The following is a 23,288-nucleotide window of genomic DNA, read 5'->3' on the forward strand; positions in this document are numbered from 1 at the left end:
GCGTCGATCCTCCGTCCCCCGCGACGTGATTACGATACTGCGAGGGAGCGCGCGATGAGAATAGTGGTCGTCGGCACCCGGCCACGCCAGTCACACAACCAGTGTATCTAACGTCGCGCGAACACGCTCCACGCGTTATAGCTCTCCTCTCGACCAACAAACGTATATTACAACTTCATTGGCGCGTAATTTTTCACAATGTCAGCCACAGACGAACTCAGCGGAATCCTCTCCAGGAGGCAACAAATCAACGAGAAACTCGAAGAGGGGCTCGAGGTGAAGCCGAAATATAAATTCGTGAACGTGTTCACGGAATTTCACGAGTTCTCCAGGAAGGAAATAAAACAATACGAGGAGACCTTCAACAAGTAAGTTTTTAAAATGAGTGGAGATATATAATCATATCCTACCTACCTTCAATTATGCATATTGATTCTTTAATAAATTAATGATTAAACGTTATTTTAAAACATTTTGTACTTACCTAATAGATAATGCGCATTTATTTACGTGTTCAGTTATTGCTAATTAAATTCTAGTTTATTAAGTAGTTATGTCGAAAGATAAATAAGCAGCTGTCGTTTGTTTTGTTGGTCTAGATTAGGGAGTATTAAGATTATTCAGTTTGGTCTTGTACGCAGAAGCGAGATGTGAACCTATATGGTTGCAAAAAAAGTTGAAAGTCCCACCTACCCCTGAATTGATAATCATATCAATTTATTGAACATTCAGTTCATTTTTTACGCACTAAGAACGTTTTGTATCGTTAAATTATTATATGTCAATCGGGCGTATACCAAATATGTTTCTATTTTTATTAAACGTATTAGGGAACCCAAAAAAAAAGTGATAAGAGAAATTTAATAATTAAGTATATTAACATGCCATTTCGCAATACATTAGTGAAAGTTCCGGCAATTAATTATTCGAAAACATAATAGAAGTAATTTATTAATACTTTACTGTGACGAGTGGGGTCGTGGGAGTAGATATTGAATAGGTGCCGCTCCATTTTACGGGAGTCAATTTACTTCAGAATCACTTTCATTTGCTTACCCAATGAGATAATTGAAGATTCACACGACATAATAAAATTTTTACGTGGTACCTATCTAACAAAAATTGTAGATTTTGACGTAATCAACTGCGAATTATAATGAATTACTTATATTCTGTTCACATGAATAAATTTATAGACAAAAATGAGGCAGGTATTAAACTGCGCATTTATTTTATTCAAATTAGTGTCAAAATACAATACGATATACCCATCTAATACTACATTATATATCTGGATATAAATGTAAGCTTCATTAACATCATTATTAATCATCTTTAACTATCTGGATATAAATGGAAACTTCATTACATCTTTAACATTGTAAGCTGTGTTAGGAGTATTATTGCAGTTGTAAGCCGGTCAATATTTTATTTTTAAACCCCAACCCCAACAAGAAACAATCAACACTCGCCAAACCAGTAGGATACCCGCATGACTTCATTTTGTTTAACTTTACAAACTATAACAACATAGAAGCGAACGTAAGCTAGGCGCTACATAATGCTTCTGTTTTACGATATATTTATTACAATAATAGGTACTATTTACATCCATAGATCAGAGATTAGTAAAGATACTTCGCCGGCTTGAAATTGAATAAAGCCACAAACAGATTATTAGTAAGTTCTTTTATTGAATTCTTGACAAATAAAAACATTTTTAGAGAAAAAATTTTTAACAAAAAATAAAACCGACTTCTATGTCACTACAAAGTAAAAAATAATTCAAATAAATGTTGGTTTAGTACATATTTCTGAAGTTCGTCATCATTGTACAAATTATTGGAACCGCCCGCTAACAGGGCGCGGCAGCGCCCTGTTAGCGGGTTCGCTTAGTTTTATATTGTCTTATATGTTCCAACTTAACCTAACTAAATAGTCAATGATGAACTGGCTTTGCAATTTCATTAGAACCTACACCAAATATCTTCAAACACAACTCAATTATTCCCATCGGTTGAGGAGTTACATATTTTGTCTCCGAGCCACATTATCGGACCCTTAAATAGTCAATGATGAACTGGCTTTGCAATTTCATTAGAACCTACACCAAATATCTTCAAACACAACTCAATTATTCCCATCGGTTGAGGAGTTACATATTTTGACTCCGAGCCACATTATCAGACCCTAAATAGTCAATGATAAACTGGTTTTGCAATTTCATTAGAACCTACACCAAATATCTTCAAACAAAACTCAATTATACCCATCGGTTGAGGAGTTACATATTTTGTCTCCAGAACCCACTCTGATCTTCATCATATTTAAATGGGACCAACTTGTAGCAATTGTCCACGCACGAAATTAAAGGCATTAAAATAGGTTCATAAACGGCGAAGTTATGGCTGTTATATTTACATGGCCTCAGTCTTACTTAATTTTTAAAATAAATAATAATTATCACTATACATATATTACATGACTGGAAAAACATGACATACCTTTTAGCCGGTAGTGTTATGAAATCATTTCTAATAAAATATTGTACAATATATTTATTACTTATAATATAATTACGATTACGAAGAACGGTAGAATACACCAGAACGTTGAATTGTTACATATTTATTTTAAGTAAAATAGCAAAGAGTATCTCCAATAAAATATTGTTTCTTAATCTTAGATTATCTGCCTTTCCCGCCCGACCATAATTTCTTGATTTTTTTTTGTCACGAATACAGCCAGCTGAATATGGCCAGAATATTCTTTCGAATTAAAGGTTTTTTACTACTACTTATTTTTACTTACTATTTATTTTTCTACCAATCCTTATTATAAATTTCTAAAATACTGTTTGTTATACATAATGTCGAAATAATTTAATAAATGGAACCAATATAAAATAGAAGTAAACATCGTTAAAAATGATCCACCAACTTATAACTATTTTAGGTGTAGGTAGCTCGTAGGTTTAATAATTGCAACGAACTCTTCCGTATCAATACATCAGCCTTTTAATTATGACATGTTACTTTACAACTAAACGTGATTTGTTGATAGAATGAGTCCATTCATAGGTGACAAGGTGTATGAACCACTTTTAAGTTTACGTCATTAACAGTTTACTTCCTGAGAGTTCGGAAAGGCGGATATTACTCACTGTTATCAACAATCATAGATTAGTAAAGATACTTCGCCGCCTTGAAATTGAATGAAGCCACAAACGGCTTATTAGTAAGTTCTTTTTTTGAATTCTTGACAAATAAAAACATTTTAGAGAAAATTTACGAATAAATAACTAATACTGCGTAATTTACATAATAAATAAATAAATAATTATTTCAAATATTTTAGGGACATTTTAGCACGGAGACGTAGCAAAACTTTTTTACGCAACTATTTCAATTCTCAAAACTGGTTACATTTTCTTGTTAGGAGTGAGTAATCTACTAATCTATTTCAACAATAGATAATCTATTTTGTACCGGTCGGTTAAGGTGTAAGTCACATTTGTAAATCAAGAGGCCATTAACAGATCAATTATGTAAACATATATGTATATTATAGCAATAGAGAGTTAAACTGTATTATATAATAGTATAGTAGTATAATTATGTTAATGGTAGAGGTAATCTCGAAAACGTGTCAGAATCTCGTGTCAGATAAATATTATCCAAAATCAAAATTAAATACTTTATTTGTCACTTTAACAAATGTTAAGGTTTTTTCAATAAATTATTTAATTATGATAATTAGTTATATTTAATTACAAGAGCCCCATACACCATACCCTAAGACATCATTGATCATATTCATCATCCGCTTATTCCCGCCATTATTCACTTTTTCTTTTTTTTTTGTTACTCATACAGCCAGATAAATATATGGCGAGAATTATCTTTCGAATAAAAGGTTTTAAACATTTTTTCCTTTTTTTCCTATAACGCAATAATACTATAAAATAAATATAGTCTTACAGCAGTTACATATAAAATTGAGATTTAAATTATAGAGCCTAGATACGCAATTTCAGTGTATCTTAATCATAATATAATATCTAATTATAACAGCAGCTATATAAAGTAGAGCTATTGAAATTTTTTGAAACTTCTACAAATTGAGTTGGAATTTGACTGTTTACGTTATTTGTACTTAATTTGGCATTAATATATTGAGGACGATTAAAAGATTCAATAACAAAGTAAAATGCTTTGTTATTTAACCATAAGTTGAGCTCGTTATTAATTATAATATTTTATTGGTAGATCTTTAATTTCTATATTTCTATTAGTAGAGTATTAAATAGATCCGTGCATTATAGTACATAATCAAATACAAAATTAAATTTTCATTAAAAAAATCCAGCTGCTTTTCTTGTGTTACCGTGGATGTCGTAGGAGATACAGACAGGATTAGCCCCATGCGATGAACAAGTTCTCCTGTAGAGTTGTCTGCCTTGTAGAAGTATCTGGTCTATGGGCAGCAGTGGACGGACAGTCTGAGAATTGATTCGAATCTCCAAAATTTTTTAATCGATTTGTAGATGTTTTACTATTCGGCTCTATACTACAAAATGCACAGTTATACGATTTATGTACGAAAAGCATTTTTTATTAAACCAATAATTATTTTTGTATGAATAATATTTTTTTTGTAATATGACGTGTATCAACATGACGTAGTTAAGTTAGTCACTGTGCGTGACAAACGTGTAGTGGTTTCCTATAAAGCGAAAAGCATAAATAATGAGTCATGTTAATTCACACATTACTGCCAATAAAACAGTAGCTGAATGTATAACAGTTTATATCCTATTTAACAGTTTCGTCGTCGTCAATGCATTATTGTCCCACTGCTGGGCACGGGTCTCCTCTCAGAATGGGAAGGATTAGGCCATAGTCCAAGCTTCGGTCCCGGGTTCGATCCCCGATAGCTGATATAACCTAGGCTATACCTGATATAACAGTTTAAATACTATAATTTAACAGTGTTAATTAACCTTAGGACGACATACAACTTAACTAAATACTGGTATATTCTATAATCGCTATAGAGTAAAAACCGGTTTTGAATTCATTGTCGCCGGCTTCATTCGTAAAAATAAACATGAAATTGAAATTCTTGTAGTTGTTCAACCAGCATATATTATTCGCTTAATGATAAGTACGTTTTAAAAGTATATAACTGTTATGTAATGTAGATAGTAGGCGCCTCAATACGGAATTGTAACTTTTTATAATGTAGGTATAAGTAGCACACGAGTTACATATGGAAAACCATATTTAACCATTATTATATAGGATCAGAGTCCTACCTGAGGTCGGCCACAGTTGAGTTCTTGCCTCTGAGATTTAAGTTGGAATGGCACATATTTTTTTTTTATAATATAGGAGTAGCAGAGTAGCGAGCATGCAGTCCACCTGATGGTAAGTGGCTACTGCCGCCCATGGACATCTGTAATCAACCTCAGATAGGATTAGATATTCCTACCTAAGGTCGGCCACAGATGCGCCGCTACCCCTGAGGACTAAGCTGGAACGCTTCGGAAAATTCTGACTCTCTACCACACCCTTCAAACCGGAACACAGCAGCGCCTAACACTGCTGTTATTAGGTAGAAATAGGTGTGGCGGTGGTGCCGCCGGAGTCGAACCACAAAAGGTTCTACCACCTTCACAAGAGTACCACTTCATATAAGAGTATCTTTCTTACGATACCTTTCAAACCAGTAAACAACAGCACTTAGCATAAAACTGTTATTGTCGAACCACGAAGGTTTCTTATATCATTAAACATTATTTAAATTGGAACTTATTCCATAATTTCATTCCTTTTTGTACATTGATTTCATTACTATAAAGTCTCAAATGAACATTTCAACAGTTCAAGGTTTCCATGGTAAACATGGGTCCTTCTTCGAACTAATGAAAGGTACACGCGTATAACTGACACCTGATGACTGAGTTGGGACGTGTCATACATTAATGAGGAATCAATTTTTATTTCTCACTATTTAGGACCACTTTCAAATTCTAGCAGCGTATCAATGTATCGAAATGAATTTCCGCTCCCTGTGAACACTTTATTTTTTAAAAACAATATGCACCTTATCTTTAAACGCTTTTGCCCACGGCTTCGCTCGCGTTACGAAGTAATATTTTCATCCCCTATTTCATCCCCTTGGGGGTAGAATTGATCAAAATCCTTTCTTAGCGGATGCCTACGTCATAACATCTACCTGCATGATTGATAGATCACTAGGTCAGTCACCTTTGAGTTATATATATTTAGATGTAGACTTAAAGAAATGTAAGGATATAAAATGACTTAAATCACTGTGAATCAACATGTCGCGAAGAAATTTATTCGATGATTAATATAACGATGTCTGTACATGTCAACGCTTCATAGCAAAGCCATATCATATTGTGCTATACAATGTATATGAGCATTTATATATTCCGTAACGCGAACGCGCGGATATTGGCCGTGCCTGATTGTATAGAAATTACTAGCAGAACCCGCGGCTTCGCCCGCGTAAAAAATATGATATGACATACAAATAACTGTAATCGTAAATTTGTACCTTTAACAATTTTAACGGTAAAGTAGCATTAATATTTACTTACTAAAAGCTTTTTTTTTCGTCGCTGTGTACCTAAATTGGTCAAGCTTTCTTCAGAAATATACAGTAAAACTCTAATTAGTGGACTGTAAGAAACTTTCTTAAAAAATATAAGTTTCATGTAGGATACAATAATTATTATTTACACTATTCCATAGGAACCGTCCATGTTATATGGGACCTTACATACAGTGGTTCTTTCCAGGGTCGCTAGCTGGGCGGTTAGAGCTCCCATTCTTGCCGCCCGCAACTTCAGAAGTCCCCCTTTAGTCTCGTACGACAGGCAGGGGATAATGTAGCCCTGTTCTAGCCCAAAATTTTAATCCAAGGTATCTACCACATCACCATCACTAATCCACGCATAACCACAACCATACCCCACGGCAGGACAAAATGTTGGCACGCAGTGTGTCCAAAGTAGTTGCGATGTACTTAATCAGTATACCAAAATGTAGGCCAATTTGAATAAAATTACGCATTATCATATATGAAATTTGCACCCGTCCACGTTGTCGTGTATTTGTCTGAATAGACGTTATCTGAAATTTCACGTTTCTAACTTCGAACACTTCTTTTACCTCCTTAGTAGAATTCGTAATCGAAAACGATAAATTGGTGTTCTATTATTTTCAATCAGAAATCTTAATACCAATTTTCATAGACTTTGTTTCAAATCTGCGGACTTCCCAACAAACTGTCAACCCCTATTTTACCCTCTTAACGGTAGATTTTCCATAAATGGTGTTAAAAACCTTCTATTATTTCGAACAGGAAAGCCAAATGCAAATTTTTATAGTCCTTGCTTACAAATTAACAGAGTTTGAAATAAAATTCCATCCCCCATTTTAAGGGATGATTTTCCAAAAACAATGAAATAGGTGATTATTTATTTTCTATCGAAAACCCAAATACCGATTTTTATACAATTTACATCAAAACTGGGGGACTCTCATACAAACTTACAACCCTTATTTAACCCAAATAAGGGTTGTTTTTCCAAAAACGATAGAATTAAAGTTCCACTATATCTAACCAGTGAGGCAATGGTTAATTTTCATAGTGCTGGCTTTCAAATTGGAAAATTTTAAAATAAGCTGTCAACCCTTATTTTACCAACTTAAGGGTTGATTTTCCAAAAATGGTGAAATAGGTGTTTAATTATTTTCTATCGAAAACCCAAATACCGATTTTCATACAGTTTACATCAAAACTTTCATACAAACTAACAACCCTTATTTAACCCATATAAGGGTTGATTTTCCAAAAACGGTAGGATTAAAGTTCCACTATATCTGATCAGTAAGGCAATGCCTAACTTTCGTACTGCTGGCTTTAAAATTGGCAAATTTTAAAATAATCTGTCAACCCCTATTTTACCAACTTAAGGGTTGATTTTCCAAAAACGATGAAATAGGTGTTTAATTATTTTCTACCAAAAAGCTAAATACAGATTTTTTTAGAGATTAGATCAAAACTGGGGGATTTTCATACAAACTTACAACCCTTATTTAACCCATATAAGGGTTGATTTTCCATAAACAGTAGAATTAAAGTTCCACTATATCTAACCAGTAGAGCAATGGTTAATTTTCATAGTTCTGGCTTTCAAATTGGCAAATTTTAAAATAAGCTGTCTATCCTTATTTTACCAACTTAAGGGTTGATTTTCCAAAAAATGGAGAAATAGGTATTTAATTATTTTTAATCGAAAACCCAAATACCGATTTTCATACAGTTTACATCAAAACTGGGGGAATTCCATACAAACTTACAACCCTTATTTAACCCACATAGGGGTTGATTTTCCAAAAACCGTAGAACTAAAGTTCTATTATATCTAACCAGTAAAGCAATGGCTAACTTTCATAGTGCTGGCTTTCAAAATGGCAAAATTTAAAATAAACTGTCAACCCCTATTTAACCACCTTTAGGGTTGATTTTGAAAAAACCCTCAGATTAGATTTTTATTATTTTAAATCAGAAAGCTAAATACCAATTTTTATCCAGTTTGCATTAAAACTGACGGACTTTCATACTAACTTTCAACCCCCATTTAACCCCCTTAATGGTGGAATATCAAAAAATCCGTTCTTAGTGCGCATCTACATTATAAATTGAAGCTATATTTCAAATTTCATGATTGTAGCTTCAGTAGTTTCGGCAAAACCTTGATTAATACGTTTTGAACGTGAGTATCTTTTCGCTTTTATATATATAGATGATTTGTCTGACACGTTAAATAGTTGTTGATATAAATAGGACTTTAGTCTGATGATATTATCGTTTCCATACCAAATGTGTCAGTGGTTCAACGCAGGAAAGTAGTATTATTTTAAAATCGATATACGCCGCAACGGGAGGAAGGAAGCGCCGGTCTGCGTGGAGATATCACGCGACAAAATCAATGTTTGGTGTCGATGACTCACAGCACACCAGTCCCTACTAACACCCCCATATGGCACTTTGTTTGCATATGTTATAATTATAAAATAGTTTGAATACTTAAATATTTTTTACATCACTAATTTACATTTGCGCGACACGCACGCGCGTGACGTCATTATTATTTTTAACATATTATTCCTTATTTAAAATAGATATCTTAACTATGTCACGAAGTTTATGAACCCTTTGTAGCGTCATGTTTTATAATGCAATTAGAATTTATGGATAAACCCTTTTAATAAAATGTTTAATATACATATGTACATAAGGGTTTCCAATTAGGTAATACTTTTTATTTATATTATTACATTCACAGTAAACGTGAACACAATATTACCTAATTCTAAGAAAATAAATTGTCTTTTTTTACATCGAACCGAGCAATAATACATATTAAATACCAAGGCAAGACCATTATCTTTATAATTCCTTTCTCACACTCATCATTTTTCAGCTCACATTTAAAATTTTAACTAACGATGCTATGACGCATGGGTTAATGTACCGAGTTCTGTTTATGCCGAAAGATATTTTAAGCAGCAATGTTTGTTACAGAATAAAATCTGCATATAAATTCTACATCATCAGGATATGTACGATTTCTTTGAGTACTTCAACGATAACCACTGTTATATCATAATTATGAAGATTACAGTCACACACACCTACATACTCGCGATTATCTGAGACTCACTCAATAAAAACCACAAATGCTAGCACTAATGTATGTATAATATCGTAGATATACATATTACATATATACTGAACCGAGACTAGTATTTCCTTATGAAGATCTTCGAGAACTTTATCTTTTATTTCAAACTAGCTCTCCACATATGGTTTTGCCTAGTAGTAAGTTAACTTTTAATCTATATTAGACTAAATCATTTCTCATATTAACATATGTGCCAATAAATCCAAATTACTCAAGTTTGTATCAAATTTTATATGATACAAAAGCAAAATTATTATTTTTACTTCGATAGGTATTCTTTTCGCGAATATTTTCAACGTAAGCACAGACACTTCAAATTTTCAAAACAATTTATTGTTCTTAATGTATCTCGGTATAAATCATATTTTTACATTTTGAGTGTGGTTTGCGGATGTGCCAAATTATCGCACTTAAAAGTCTTTAACTGTATCCAGTGAGTTAAAAGTTATTGTTACTGCATTAAAACCATCAATTTTAATTTATAATTCCGCGCGAAAGGATGCAGTTATGCTTATTTTGGAGAAACTTAATAAATGTTATTCCGTGAGGTATGGTTGAATTAAATTGTTAATCATTTGCGTTTAGTTTAAGTAATACGTTTCTAGTTATCAGTGGTAATGTAATGTCAACGATATGGCTACGCAGAAATTTGGCTGCGGATATCATTATTATCAAACATGAAACACATTACATCGTAGTTATGGCCAAGATAACGTAGGACCATGATAAGAACGTTCACAAAGTAAGTAATATTTATACCTACTCAAGTGCCTAAGATACTTCTAAGGAAAATAGCCAGAAATCTCAGAAAGTGTCAAGTGACTAAAGAGTCGGAGACAAACATTGGATCAAACTTTGTGATCAGCTTGACCTTATCGGACGACATCCATAAAATATTAATTGTTCCATTGTCCTTGTCAAGTGTTTCTATACCACATATCCATTAAAATGTGTGAAATTGTCACTTGAAATAGAACAACAGAACGATGAAACGAGAAAGATGTTGAAATAGTCTTTAGTCAACTTTATGCGATTTGCGTGAGATGTGCGTATTTGCATGATAAGAGAAGTCTGTTTACTATTGTTAAAAGTTTTGTTGGCTTGTATATTGTACCACATAAATCTTGAAAATAGAATGATCCATGTATCGGTCTTCAAAGAATAATTGACTTATGTAAAATCATTAAAACTGATCATCATAAACTAGTAAGGTTAATAGGGGTAATATTGAGGTGGGTTTTTTTATTTAGGTACCACGACATTCTATGGCACGCCCTTTACTGTAGGGCCTACAGCCTTGACATTTGAGGTGTCGTTGGATTCATCTAATTTGTGATCGACATAGATTATATAGCTACACATTATATAATCTGGGTCGATCACACTTAAGCAAGTTTTAATTTTATAATATTTTTCTGCTTTAATATTGGCGACATAGTTACCATTTTTACCGACCTTAATCTATTAAACAAACTTTACATAATCTACTCAAAGGCTTATTTTCTGTACTCGAGTTTTCGCTTGGTGCCTGGTGATCGAAATTCAACCACAATAATTAATGTGATGATTTATAATCAATAATTTTAAAGTTTATCAATAGTTACGAAAGTTTATTCGAAAATCGATTGTTTTCTCTTGTTTTATTAATGTATGTATAATGATGATGACCACTGGGTGTCACAGTAGTATGCAAACTACATTACATTATTATTATTTATTATTATTTATGTATATTTTAATACAAAGAGAATATTTTCATACCGAGATGTGCAATAAAATAAACGTTCGTTATCTCAGGGTTCAAAGAACTTGGCACGGAGGTGACTGCAGTAGACTCTATATAGGTATCGGTTATTGCAGTTTCTGAGATTATCTCTTTTATTTATTGTTATGCCGCTAGCCCTGCATGCCGTTTTCATCTTTTTAATTTTATAACTACATGTGCATGTTTAGGGTTCAGATTACTTCAGGCCAACTGTGGATCATACCGGGCCAGCAACCTATTTGAATTCAAAAAGATAGGTATAAGAATAGACTTGTGAGTTCATAAACTTGAAACTAGCTCAATAAATAGTCATATTCAAAATACCATAAGTTCTCAATCTTATTTTACCGCATTCTTTTAGAATAAACTATATTCGAACCCCTTTCCGTCTTTTAGCTGATGCAAAACTAAAAAAAGAAGGTCACCTTTAACAATAACAAGAAAAGATTCTCTTAAAATAATAACATTATGTCCCTGAAATATGTCGATAAAAAAGGTCATCCTGAAGATCACAAATTAGCTATGGCCCCTTAAAGTGCATCAACGCCCTTCAATCTTCAGTGTACCTTTCACCTCCTGCATTAAGGCGTCCAGCCCCCACATAGAGGCATTATCTCCCACTTTGAGAAACGCTGTTCTATAATGAACTCTATAAACTAGTTTAATAATTGTACCATTATCTTTAATTCCCACGTATAAATAAACTAAGTCATCATTAAATTAAAGGAAGCGGATTGCATGGCCAACAAAGATAAATGGGAAATAAGCACGCTAAATCTATTAAATATTACAAAACTTAGTAAAAAGGCCAAATAATAATACGGTGTAAAAAATAGGAAACTCACGAACGATTAATGGCTATAGGCAAACAATAATTGTTTTGTTGGGAAATCGTTTCGTTTCACATTGAATTCATGTTGCGTTCGTGACGCAATTTAGGTGTTCTGTACTGTTCATGTCGGCCTGCTGGCATACAAATGCAATGCGACAGTCAGCACTTGCATGTTTTTTGGAGTTCTGTACTCAATCCTTCATGCCAATCAGTTGCGTCAAGCGAAGTCTAAACCAGATAAATACTTTTGGTACGGTAAAGTGTAGACAGCTATTTTTACAATTTGGTATTTAACTTAGTTCGTATGTATGTGAGGCGCAATTGTTGCAAATGAATTTTGAACTCCAGCCTATTGAGGTGAAATTTTGCATGAACGTTTGAATGAAAAAGTAAGAATAGCTTAGTAACGTTTAAATGACAATGTAAGAATAATTTATATTCACACAAATAAATGGGTATCAAATGAAAAGGTTTTAAGAATATGAAAACCAAAACAATGTTATAAAGTCTATTTTTAAATATATTTTTTATTCTTTTTACAAACTAAATATAAATAATTGTTAAGATACATTGATGTAGTGTCAACGCAATGTATGTTAATTTTGCAAATTGCTTAACTAATAAATAACCAAGATAATTATGAGCAATAAAATACAACACTGGTAGAAGTTGTCCTTATCATCATATAAGGTAAGATAATAAACAAAAGTATACATTATGTACTTAATATGAATATCATGCAGCCAACCTTGTCGTTAATCTTTTTAATCCACATAGCAAATATTTGTACCTATATCATGAAATACAAGTCGTCGCCAACTTTTCTACCACTCCCACTGCTGCATGGATCTCCTCTCTGAGTAAGAATGGTTTATGCCATAGCGCTAGCCCAGGACGAATTGGTAGACTTCAGAGCTCTGAATGTTTAGGGAACTTTCAGCCGTTTAAATCCTCATGAAGTTTTCGGTGGCCATTTTTTCAAGTGATTATTATTATTACTTTCTAATATGAGCATAACTTTGTAAAATCAGAAGTAGGTATTTGAACGTCGGATTCATTAAATCCTTTATTGTACCTCGTCGTTGGAGACTCCTGCCAGGAATTCAAATCTTGAATCCCCAATTGAGTAGAATAGTTGCAACCGCTTGGTTACCAACTACAAAATACAAGTATTACATAATAATTATAGTTGTTAATTAATTAATTAATATTTATAATTTATATGTTTACAAACATGTTAATATACGTCTACGTATGAGTGATGTTACTCGAAAATTACGCAAGAAATCGTTAAATATTCTAATTTCCTTCATAAATGAGTGTTTCCATTTAATAATTCGTACTGAGATGCTATTAGGAATTAATGATCAAACATTTCAGTAGATAAAACAGGATTTCTTTATATCATGTGGTTACCTAACATTATTTCACGTAACAAAAATTCAGTTTAGTTAGGAAATGATCTGATTTAGCTTTCACCTAAAGTCTTACCTAACTGACAGTAAGTCATTTTGTTCCTAGGTCCATTTTTTAGCCGCCACCTTCGACTTAGAAAGCGAGTTCCTTTTAAAGATCATACTTAGCATATCTAAATAAAATATTACCTGACAAAATAAAGTAATATGCAATATTTGAACACACGTACCTACTGGGTTATATCAGGAAACAAGTTCAGTTTAATTATGTATACTGAGGATAAATGAATAATTTATTATGCTTGTCCATATTTAGTGACACCAAAATATTGTTTGTACATTATGTAATACGCAACAAATACGATTACGAAGGAGAAATGATATGGTTGAAATTTTAATGTGATTTTAATTTAATATTGATAAGAAACTCATATGTATCACGGTTATATTTCAAGGTGGTAGTGCTAGCTTTGGGGAGTACCATTGCCGGTGGAAGGGAATGTATAATTTGAGTTATTCCTCAAAAGTGGTTACACGTGTGTTATCGGATTTAGGTAAAACTTGATCCTTAGTAGGTATAGAATCTACAGGGAGTTACTGTAGACCATGGGCGGCAGTGACCACTTACCATCAGTTGGACTCCAAGGTCGTTTGCTACTGAAGAAATTCCGACTAAAAATAAACTAAATGAATAATAGATAAATCTGTGGGTTTCTCATACTTTGAAACATAATACAAATAGATATAAATGTATTTGACGACAGGCATACTTCTTAATAGAGTTGTTTTTCCATTTACACATCCGCGTGATGCTCTAATAAAAATAAACACTACTGTCTAGGTTTGTTTGTGACTGAATAGCAATTGTTATTTGAAATATAAGCCAACGGGCGCATACCAATTAATTGTTCCTACTTCGGTAGATAGACGGGTGGTTGTTAGAAAATTTGATCCCGGATATCTTTTTTAATCCCGGGATTTTGGGATTTTCTGCAGATAATATTGGAATCCCGGAATTAAAATCCCGGAATAATTAACAATTTGAGTAGGTAATAATAAAAATAACCTTGTCAATATTCAGAAATCCATGAATATAGAATGAAAAAGACCAAATATGGTTATTATGTGATACATAGTTTCTTTATTAAGACAAAATTATAACCGAAAAGGGTTAAAATGTAAGCAATTCATTTAACATTAATTCAAAATACATAATGCGTAGGTTGAGTGTTGCGTACGTAATTTATTTTGAGTTTTGATGACATTAATTTAGCTCTCAGAATATTAAGAGGCTGAAATGTGTTTTGGTGGGATTTCTTAAATATTACAACTACTATTTATTTTTTAATCCTGAAAATCCCGTGATTCATTGAATTCAAGAATACATCCGGGATCCCGGGATTGAATCCTCTAGTGGTGGTGTAGTGGTGGCGTTCGTTAGTGTCGGATGTTAGTAGGACGGTCAACGATTCCTGTTTATCATGTCTGACCTCGTTTGTGGCAGTTTGTAGTTTTTAATTTCCCATACCTAGATAACTTTGTCGATTTTGATACAATTATGTCTAATAATATTACTTTTTCTATATATAATGGTCATTGACATTATTAACTCATCAAGTTTTAATCGTAGTTTATTAATATAGTACTTAATTTACTTAGTAATTTTAATATCTTTCTATATTCTTGTGTCGTTCTATCAAGATCTACCTTTGGACAGTGGAATTTAATCTTTAAAAAAATTAACCCGTACCAAATTATAACTGTGAACGTATCAGACAAAAAAAAACTTTTGAAAAGCCTATGACCACCACTGGACTTTCCGTTATTGACTAACACCTTTAATACTTTTGAATACAAGTATTGCATTTTACCTGACACGTCCCCATCACGGTCATGAAACGTTACGGGCAGATTCCTTAAGGTTACGCAAAGAATATTAATTGATCATGCATGATCTACCAATCCTATGTAAACTATAAGTACATATTATGTAGGATGGAACAGCTAATAGTGCTAATACCAAAGCCACTAGGCATGCAGGACACACGTAAAGCATTAGTTATGTCAGTCGGTTAACAATGTCTTGTGATGTCGATGTGGTTAACCAAGAAAAAATATATACCTACCACCACTACTTGTGACTCGTTTTGCAAGCATTACAAAAATGTGGACAATAAACTTCGCCTGATAGCTGCGGACTACTGCAAACGCTTTTGTTCTTGATTATAAAATATGAGTATACGTTCATTATTATTAGTGTTCATGTTTCGACAATGCCATAAGGGGCTTATTTTATAAATCGACGCGTGCGCCGCGACCAAACAGTGGCTCCCGCAAGGAACGCATTCCGTTTATATTTTTATTCTTCAGGTGGTCCGTTTACGGCGTCAGGTTTAAAAATAATAAACGCTGCGACTTACGATACTTTTTTCCTAGCAAATGTGATTGTTAAGTTGTTTCTTCTTACAAAAATACTAAATGAAACTACTATTTATCCGTGCCTGCTGCTACTTTAAACTTGATTATTAAAAATTCATGAGTTGTCCAACCTTGATTGAATTCTTCAAGGCAGGCATGTTATGTACTTAGATTCAATTGAACTCAATAGTGATACACATTACCATCGTCACTATAATCTGTTTTAAGCACAGAGGAGATATACCTAAAGATTTCTTTGATATCCACTGTTAAATATTGATAACTTTTACAAAATTTCTAGTAATTTTAAATGCTATTGAATTTTAATGGAATTTTTGCATAAATGAATTTTTGACGCCGTTTAATACATACTATGGTGTGAGCATGTTTTTAGTTTTAATATATTATTCAAGTTACAAAGTAGGCTGTCATTGTGGTTTCTAACTGAAATTTTATTAATAATACGAAAATTCTAAGAAAAACTATGACCTTGAATACTGTTGATCTGGTTCAGGTTTAATTTTATCTGTAGGTACAGAATGAATATAAGAAGAGATCATTTAGTCTTCTGCTCTTTTGCTGTAACTGAAGGTTTTAAGAGATACACACACGATAATATTTTTGTGTACACAAGATGATATTTTTGTGTGTAACTGCTTAGTAATGGTATAGCAAGGAACAGTGACTTCAAAGTAATGTCGTGTACAAAATTATTTGTAGTGATCTCATCTACATAATAATGAATTAGTTAGTCACACCTTATTCTTAAGGTTGTATGTAGGTAGTCATGTCAAAGAAGCGTTAACTACGGGTATACATAGTATAATAAATACGAAAAGACTAAATTACCAGTCTTGAAACTTGCGTTTATTTGACAATAATTTGTCCCACTGCAGTACCCTTACCAGGATATGGGCCAATACGTACACAAATACCAAAACAGTCATATTTGTCAAAACGTAAAAACTCCTTGCTAAGGGTACCTACTGGGCACTGATTTATTCTTATAGAGCGAGGTTAAGAGTTGATTGCGTGTTGGTAGAAAAGTAAAGGAGTAACCTTTCATACAATTATTTTAAGGACCTCTCAGGCGTGTATGTTAACACCACATACCTGTATTTGTTTTGTACCCAAAGTTAGTATTTATTTTGTACCCAAAAGTAAGGTGGTTTCCACACATTCTTATTTGCGGCTAAATCACGAGATAATTATTTTTTAATGTGTACCTACCTACATAACCTCGAAAAATAAGAGGAGCGAAGCACTTCAGAACCGCTGTTTAAGGCCTAATTTCAAGTAACTATGCTGTCAATGCTAATATGCGATGTAATAATGCGATTTGTAAAGTAACATAACTCGTTCACACGTTTTTGCCAGTGAATGCACTTCAATAGTGTAGTGTACAGTGTACATACACGATGCCTAGTTTCTCATAATGTCCCCTTTGCATAGAATGTCGACACCGAACATTATTTCAGTTTCAATTACAATGCCTCTATTTAAAATCACTACCATAACCGGGAGGTTTTGCGCTCTCTTTGTAACTGCTATAGGAAACCAACTATTCATCTCGTTTGTATGTACAGAATGCACTTGTTCATACTATTGTGATACCGCAGAATAAATACAGTTAAATATACAGGCATCTACTTATTACATTACAAACAGATCAGTAACACCACGTGGATTATTATGAACAACTCCTGACTAATAGAAATATGGTTTCGTCTCAGTGAAGTCAGTTCGTCAATCAATATATTATTTTGGATGTAACTTCTAAGTTGAGAATCAAAATGCTAATGAAGTTTCTTTTGTTTTCTTCACCGACTGTAAATATAGGTCATATATCATCAGGTAGCCATATTAAATGTGGCATTTGCATTCACAATACCCACTACACTTTCTGTACGAGCCTAAATAACAATGTTCTTACATAACGGTCCTACTTCCACATATTGGAGTGCCTCCACACTTGCTGCATGAATAGCTGGACTCTAAAACCATGTAGCATAGTAGTTTGAAGTTTTAAACAGTCATGTTTGAGTATCTACTAGTGAGAAGGCAATTCCAAAGTAAAATAGGCACGTAAGCACCCACGGTACCACTTGCCAGAAATGGCTATGTAGGTAAAAGGTGTATACCAAGTATAAAATTTATGATTTTAGCGTTGTCTACCAACATTTTTCGTATGCACCATGTCGCAACATTACATCGATAAAATTTAAAATAGGGTTTAATATTATCGGGTAAAGTCTGATTAAGAAATTATTATATTTCCGTAAGTCCAAAAGGAAAGATGGCAAAAAAAAGTGTATAACAACACACTTTTGTAACTACCACTGTTTGTTTTGTAATGCACATTCGGTGCAAGATGCATAATGCACAAACAAATAAAATGTTCTACCATTTTAGTCAAATTCATGTTTCTTGTTAAATGTTTCAGATTCGACGAAGGTCGTGATGGGTTCCTCGATCTGACGGAGGTGAAGCGTATGATGGAGAGGCTGGGAGCCCCGCAGACGCATCTCGGTCTTAAGGCCATGATATCCGAAGTTGATGAAGATGGCGACAACAAGATTAGCTTCAGGGAATTCTTGTTGATATACCGGTAACTATCTTTTTATTTCAAAGAAATAGCAAACGAGCATGTATGTAGACTGCATAGATAGTTTTACATGGGGACCAAAGATCCCCTGAGGATGAAGTTGTAATGAGTCACCTTTACCACATTTTAGCATCACAGATTATTATTTTGTGTTTAACAGATATTTAACAAATATATGTACCTATTCCATGGAACAGAAAAAACAAGACCTACTCTAATGCTCTTATGTGTATTGCAATCGTAAAGTCATAAAACCACTGAGTACAACCAGTAAACGTTGACTATAAATCTTAATTTGTATAAGTTCTAAATTAAATTAAAGTAGTTATCGTCATGTATGTATTGAATATTAATATTTATTAACATGAACAAACAATATTTTCAGCAAAGCACGAGCCGGGGAACTCGAGTCGGATTCAGGGCTAGAGGCCTTAGCAAGACTGACAGAAATAAACGTAGACCAAGTTGGGGTCAACGGCGCTAAAAACTTCTTCGAAGCGAAAATAGAAGAGCTCGCTAAAACAAACAAGTTCCATGATGAAATCATCCAAGAACAAGAGGAAAAACGTCGCGAGGCTGAAGAGAAAGCTCAACGGAAACAGAGATTCAAAGAAAAATCTGCTGTGTTCCAACACTGATACGATATAAACTTAGGAGTATTTGTTGTCTATCTAGTCTGTAAGCTGTTACCACATGGCTTTAGGTGAATTATTAATCAGTTACTCCGGTAAAGGCCTATCGCCATAAAAATGTCGTTTTTAGATAAACATTTTAATCTGTTGAAACTTTTAAACGGTAGCCATTTTTGGTGTGGCCTATTTAAGATTATTAAATTAAATAAGTTATGTGCAGGTATAATTGATTAAGGTGCCCAACCCAACTAATCTATAACTCCTTTTTGGTGTGTTTACGTCTGATGTATTTTTATTACTTCTAAACTACTATTTACTTACTTTTTCGTATTTATTTACCCACATTTTTATTGTAAATTGAAAAACTTTAGTTTTAAGCTTTTTGTTACACGCAAAATAGGCGTTATAAAATCAAATTTGAATGAACATTATTCATACGTTGAAACTGCGCAAACTTATTGATTATTAGATAGGACGTGGTCGTACGGGAAGAAATTGATGAGTTTTTTAATTGTTCATGGTAAAGCAATCACCTCAGAATGGAATTGAAAAGTTAGCTCTTTGGCCGACTAAGAGACTGAAAAGGGTGTTGTGTAGAATATAGATGGGAATGTTGAACAGGTCCAACTGGTTTGAGTATAGGGGTGTACCTACTTGATGCTATAAGGCGGCAAATTAAGTGGGATTCAATTTTATAGATTATTATTACATTGGTTTATTATTATTTACGTTGCATATTAGCATTTAAGTCCAAGCTAATCATACTAGTGATAAATGTGTCCGTCTAGAATATAACGAAAGACCCCAGGAAACTGAATTTTCTAGATATTTCCTAAACTAACATTTTATGTACATTACAGAAAAAGACATCTAAATGCTGGTTGCAATGTTATTATTTAAAGCGGTTGCAGCATAATTCTTGCACGGTTTTATCTCGTATGTATGGTAAATACTTTTCCGAGGCGTTCTAGCTTAGTCCTCACGGGTAGCGGCGCATCTGTGGCCAACCTCAGATAGGAATATCTAATCCTATCTGGGGTTGATTACAGATGTCCATGGGCGGCAGTAGCCACTTACCATCATGTGGACTGCTTGTCTGCTACTCCAAAATTATATTTAAAAAAATGGTACATGTTAGCTCACCCAAATAAAAACGAGAGTCATTTCGTCTCATATTTATTTTGTGACTCTTTTGGTTCGAACACTTAGCAGGTTTATTTATTGGTTCAAAGTTTTCAATAAACATTATTAGAAAATAAGTAGAATAGATCATGTTTATTTGACCTTACTTTATAAGTTTATATAACTTTCTTTTTAATAAATTAAAACAGGAATGAACAGTGCCTGACATTAATTTCTATCTCATTATTTCATAATGTGGGCTTCACAATCTATGTATTTGTTATATTGCATGTCAAACATGTTAGTAAAGATTTTATACCTAAGTTATAACTATGTAAAATAAGTGAAATAAAAATAAAGTTTTGTAAGTAAAATGGTTTTTATTGCATATTTTGTTACATATGAAAAGTATTTTATAGTTGTACCTAATTACTGGTTTTTATTTATTTACATACAAAATTGGGTTATCATATTCATTATTATTATGAAATTCTTAATTCTTACTGCTTTGGCTGCCTACTTCTAAACAAGACAAGTTTTTGAGTATAATCTAAGAATCTATAGACATATTTTACCTTTCGACTTGTTTTTCTTAAATAAAAGTGGTATCTTAAATTATGTAATACTTTATACAACAGAGCCTTAATAAGTTACACAGTATTTCATTAAGTCGGGCAGTACTCCATGATGATCAAACGGAATTTTTGATTTCTTTTTTCTATTTTTAAGTATGGAAGTCTGATTAAAAGTTTTTGGCAATGTGGCACCCAAATGCGATTTATTTTTCTGACAGTTAGAAACTTAAAAGTCCACGACCACATCTACATTCAAGTCCACAACCAAACAAAGAAACAGAAAATTGGTTGACAAATAAAACAGAAAAGATGTTGAAAACTTTTATCTTTACCTAGATATATGACTTGGTATTGTCAAACCCATAAACCCTGATTACCCATAAGCTCACTTACACCTAGTATTTACTGACTTTCTTCCATACTATCTCTAAAACTGTCATGTTGCTCGTAAGACATATTTGGATTAGTATTTTGAGTAGTATCCATAATTTGTACTCTCTTCATTTTTGGTACCTTCTCTAAGTCAAGCTTTTGAATACTGGCAAGATTTTTCAGTAAGTTTGCATTCTGAAAATAATAAATTAATTAATTCTGTTTACATACTAAACAAGATCATTAAAGCTGGAAGCATTTATTATCAAGATAAAAATACTGTCACATTTCTGGGCAAAGGTTTTGTTACAGAATGAGAATTGTTTAGGTAATAATAATATATAAAATTCTCGTGTCACAATATTAGTTACCGTACTCCTCTGGCTTTACCGACTTTCACCAAATTTTATATGCATATTCAGTAGATCTGAGAATCGGCTACTATATATTTTTCATACCCCTAAGTGATAAGGGTTTTTCACCCTTAACATTTTTTTATTTATATGGCAACACAACATTTGCCGGGTCAGCTAGTAATCATATATAACTTCAATGTCGAAGCAAGTGATAATTAAATTATAATACTCGGATAACTTCAAAAGGTATATGCCTAAGATTCACACCTCAAACCCAAGATTGGGGGACAAAATCACATACCTCAAGACTAACAGCTATCAGCAAGGCTATCATTAGAGAACAAATACACCCTGTATTTATTCTCTAATCTCAGAAGCACAATTTAAATGCATTTTTTTTAAAGCAATGAGATAGCATGATTAAACATATTTAGTTACATACCTGTTTAATGTTTGCCTCAAATTCACCACCAGGTCTTGTAAGTGCCTTAATTTTCTGAAGCTCGATAGTTCTACAATAATCAAATTATTAGAGAAATATAAATTTGAGTGTAACAGCTTTATATTTTTTATAATATTGAAGTAATAAATGAGCATGTAGTCTATAACAGAATCATTATCAGACAAGAAGTAAGCTAGTGAACTAAAAGTTGCAGTCCGCCCTGGGCATCCGGCCCTGGGGATCTCAAAATGTGTACAAGTTCGCTTGTAGATATTTGCAAAAAACTTGAAAAAATTGATCAACTTATTAAACTGAAGCCTCATTCAACTTTCCGTCCCAGGCCTCATTCAACATTTGCCCAGGCCTCTGACGAGCTTAGTCCACCAGAGTATCATAGAGTCAAGTATTAACATTTACTAGTTTAACGGTTTATTTTGATACTTACATCAGTCTTAAAAGTTGATTTGAAGTTGTTAACTCATTTTGTAGATCATGTTGTAGTTGAGCTAATTGTCCTTCAGCAGACATTTTGCCTGTAAATTGAGTCAATAATCTAATAAACTGTCTATTAGAGTGTTGATATAATTTACTTAGTCTTCTCTTATAAGTCGCATGCGATGTTATTATACACAAGATACTTACCATTTATAAACACTGTTTAAGTTACTACTCAAAGGAACACTACGAACACGATATATCTAGAAGTTTATATGGGATGATACATTGTACAATGAAGTTGTTTTATTACTACGTTTTAATAATTTGAGCTCAATGAGACACGGTTAATCGTTTGAAACTCTTGAAATTCAAACTTAACAAACTGTCATTTTTTGAGTGTATTATTTTTTGGTAGATTTTAAATGACATTGACAGCTATTTTTTCGTGACAAAGGCGGCAAGCATATTATTTTACTCTTTGGCGGCAAGCATTGACAGTCATAGGACCACAGAATACGTACGAACAGTC

The 23,288-nt window shown here is 33.0% G+C and overlaps 2 protein-coding genes across 2 annotated transcripts; one reads left to right on the forward strand and one right to left on the reverse strand.

Annotated features, from left to right (window-relative positions):
• Positions 1-48: 48 nt before the first annotated feature.
• Positions 49-20,950, forward strand: Swip-1 (EF-hand domain-containing protein D2 homolog Swip-1). Its single transcript, XM_073088474.1, has 3 exons — positions 49-368; positions 18,661-18,825; positions 19,208-20,950. Exons 1-3 carry the CDS (start codon positions 199-201, stop codon positions 19,458-19,460), a joined length of 588 nt encoding a protein of 195 aa, XP_072944575.1. The 5' UTR covers positions 49-198; the 3' UTR covers positions 19,461-20,950.
• Positions 20,937-23,167, reverse strand: LOC140753711 (uncharacterized). The gene is made up of 4 exons (XM_073088475.1): positions 22,964-23,167; positions 22,767-22,854; positions 22,322-22,391; positions 20,937-21,718 (listed from the first exon to the last, which is right to left on the reverse strand). The coding sequence occupies exons 2-4, from the start codon at positions 22,847-22,849 to the stop codon at positions 21,554-21,556; spliced, it is 318 nt and encodes a 105-aa protein (XP_072944576.1). The 5' UTR covers positions 22,850-22,854; positions 22,964-23,167; the 3' UTR covers positions 20,937-21,553.
• Positions 23,168-23,288: the final 121 nt, after the last annotated feature.

The sequence above is a fragment of the Epargyreus clarus genome, unplaced genomic scaffold, assembly GCF_041222505.1.
Source record: "Epargyreus clarus isolate Ecla_fem2 unplaced genomic scaffold, WU_Ecla_fem_2.2 ptg000027l, whole genome shotgun sequence".
Lineage (NCBI taxonomy): Eukaryota > Metazoa > Arthropoda > Insecta > Lepidoptera > Hesperiidae > Epargyreus > Epargyreus clarus.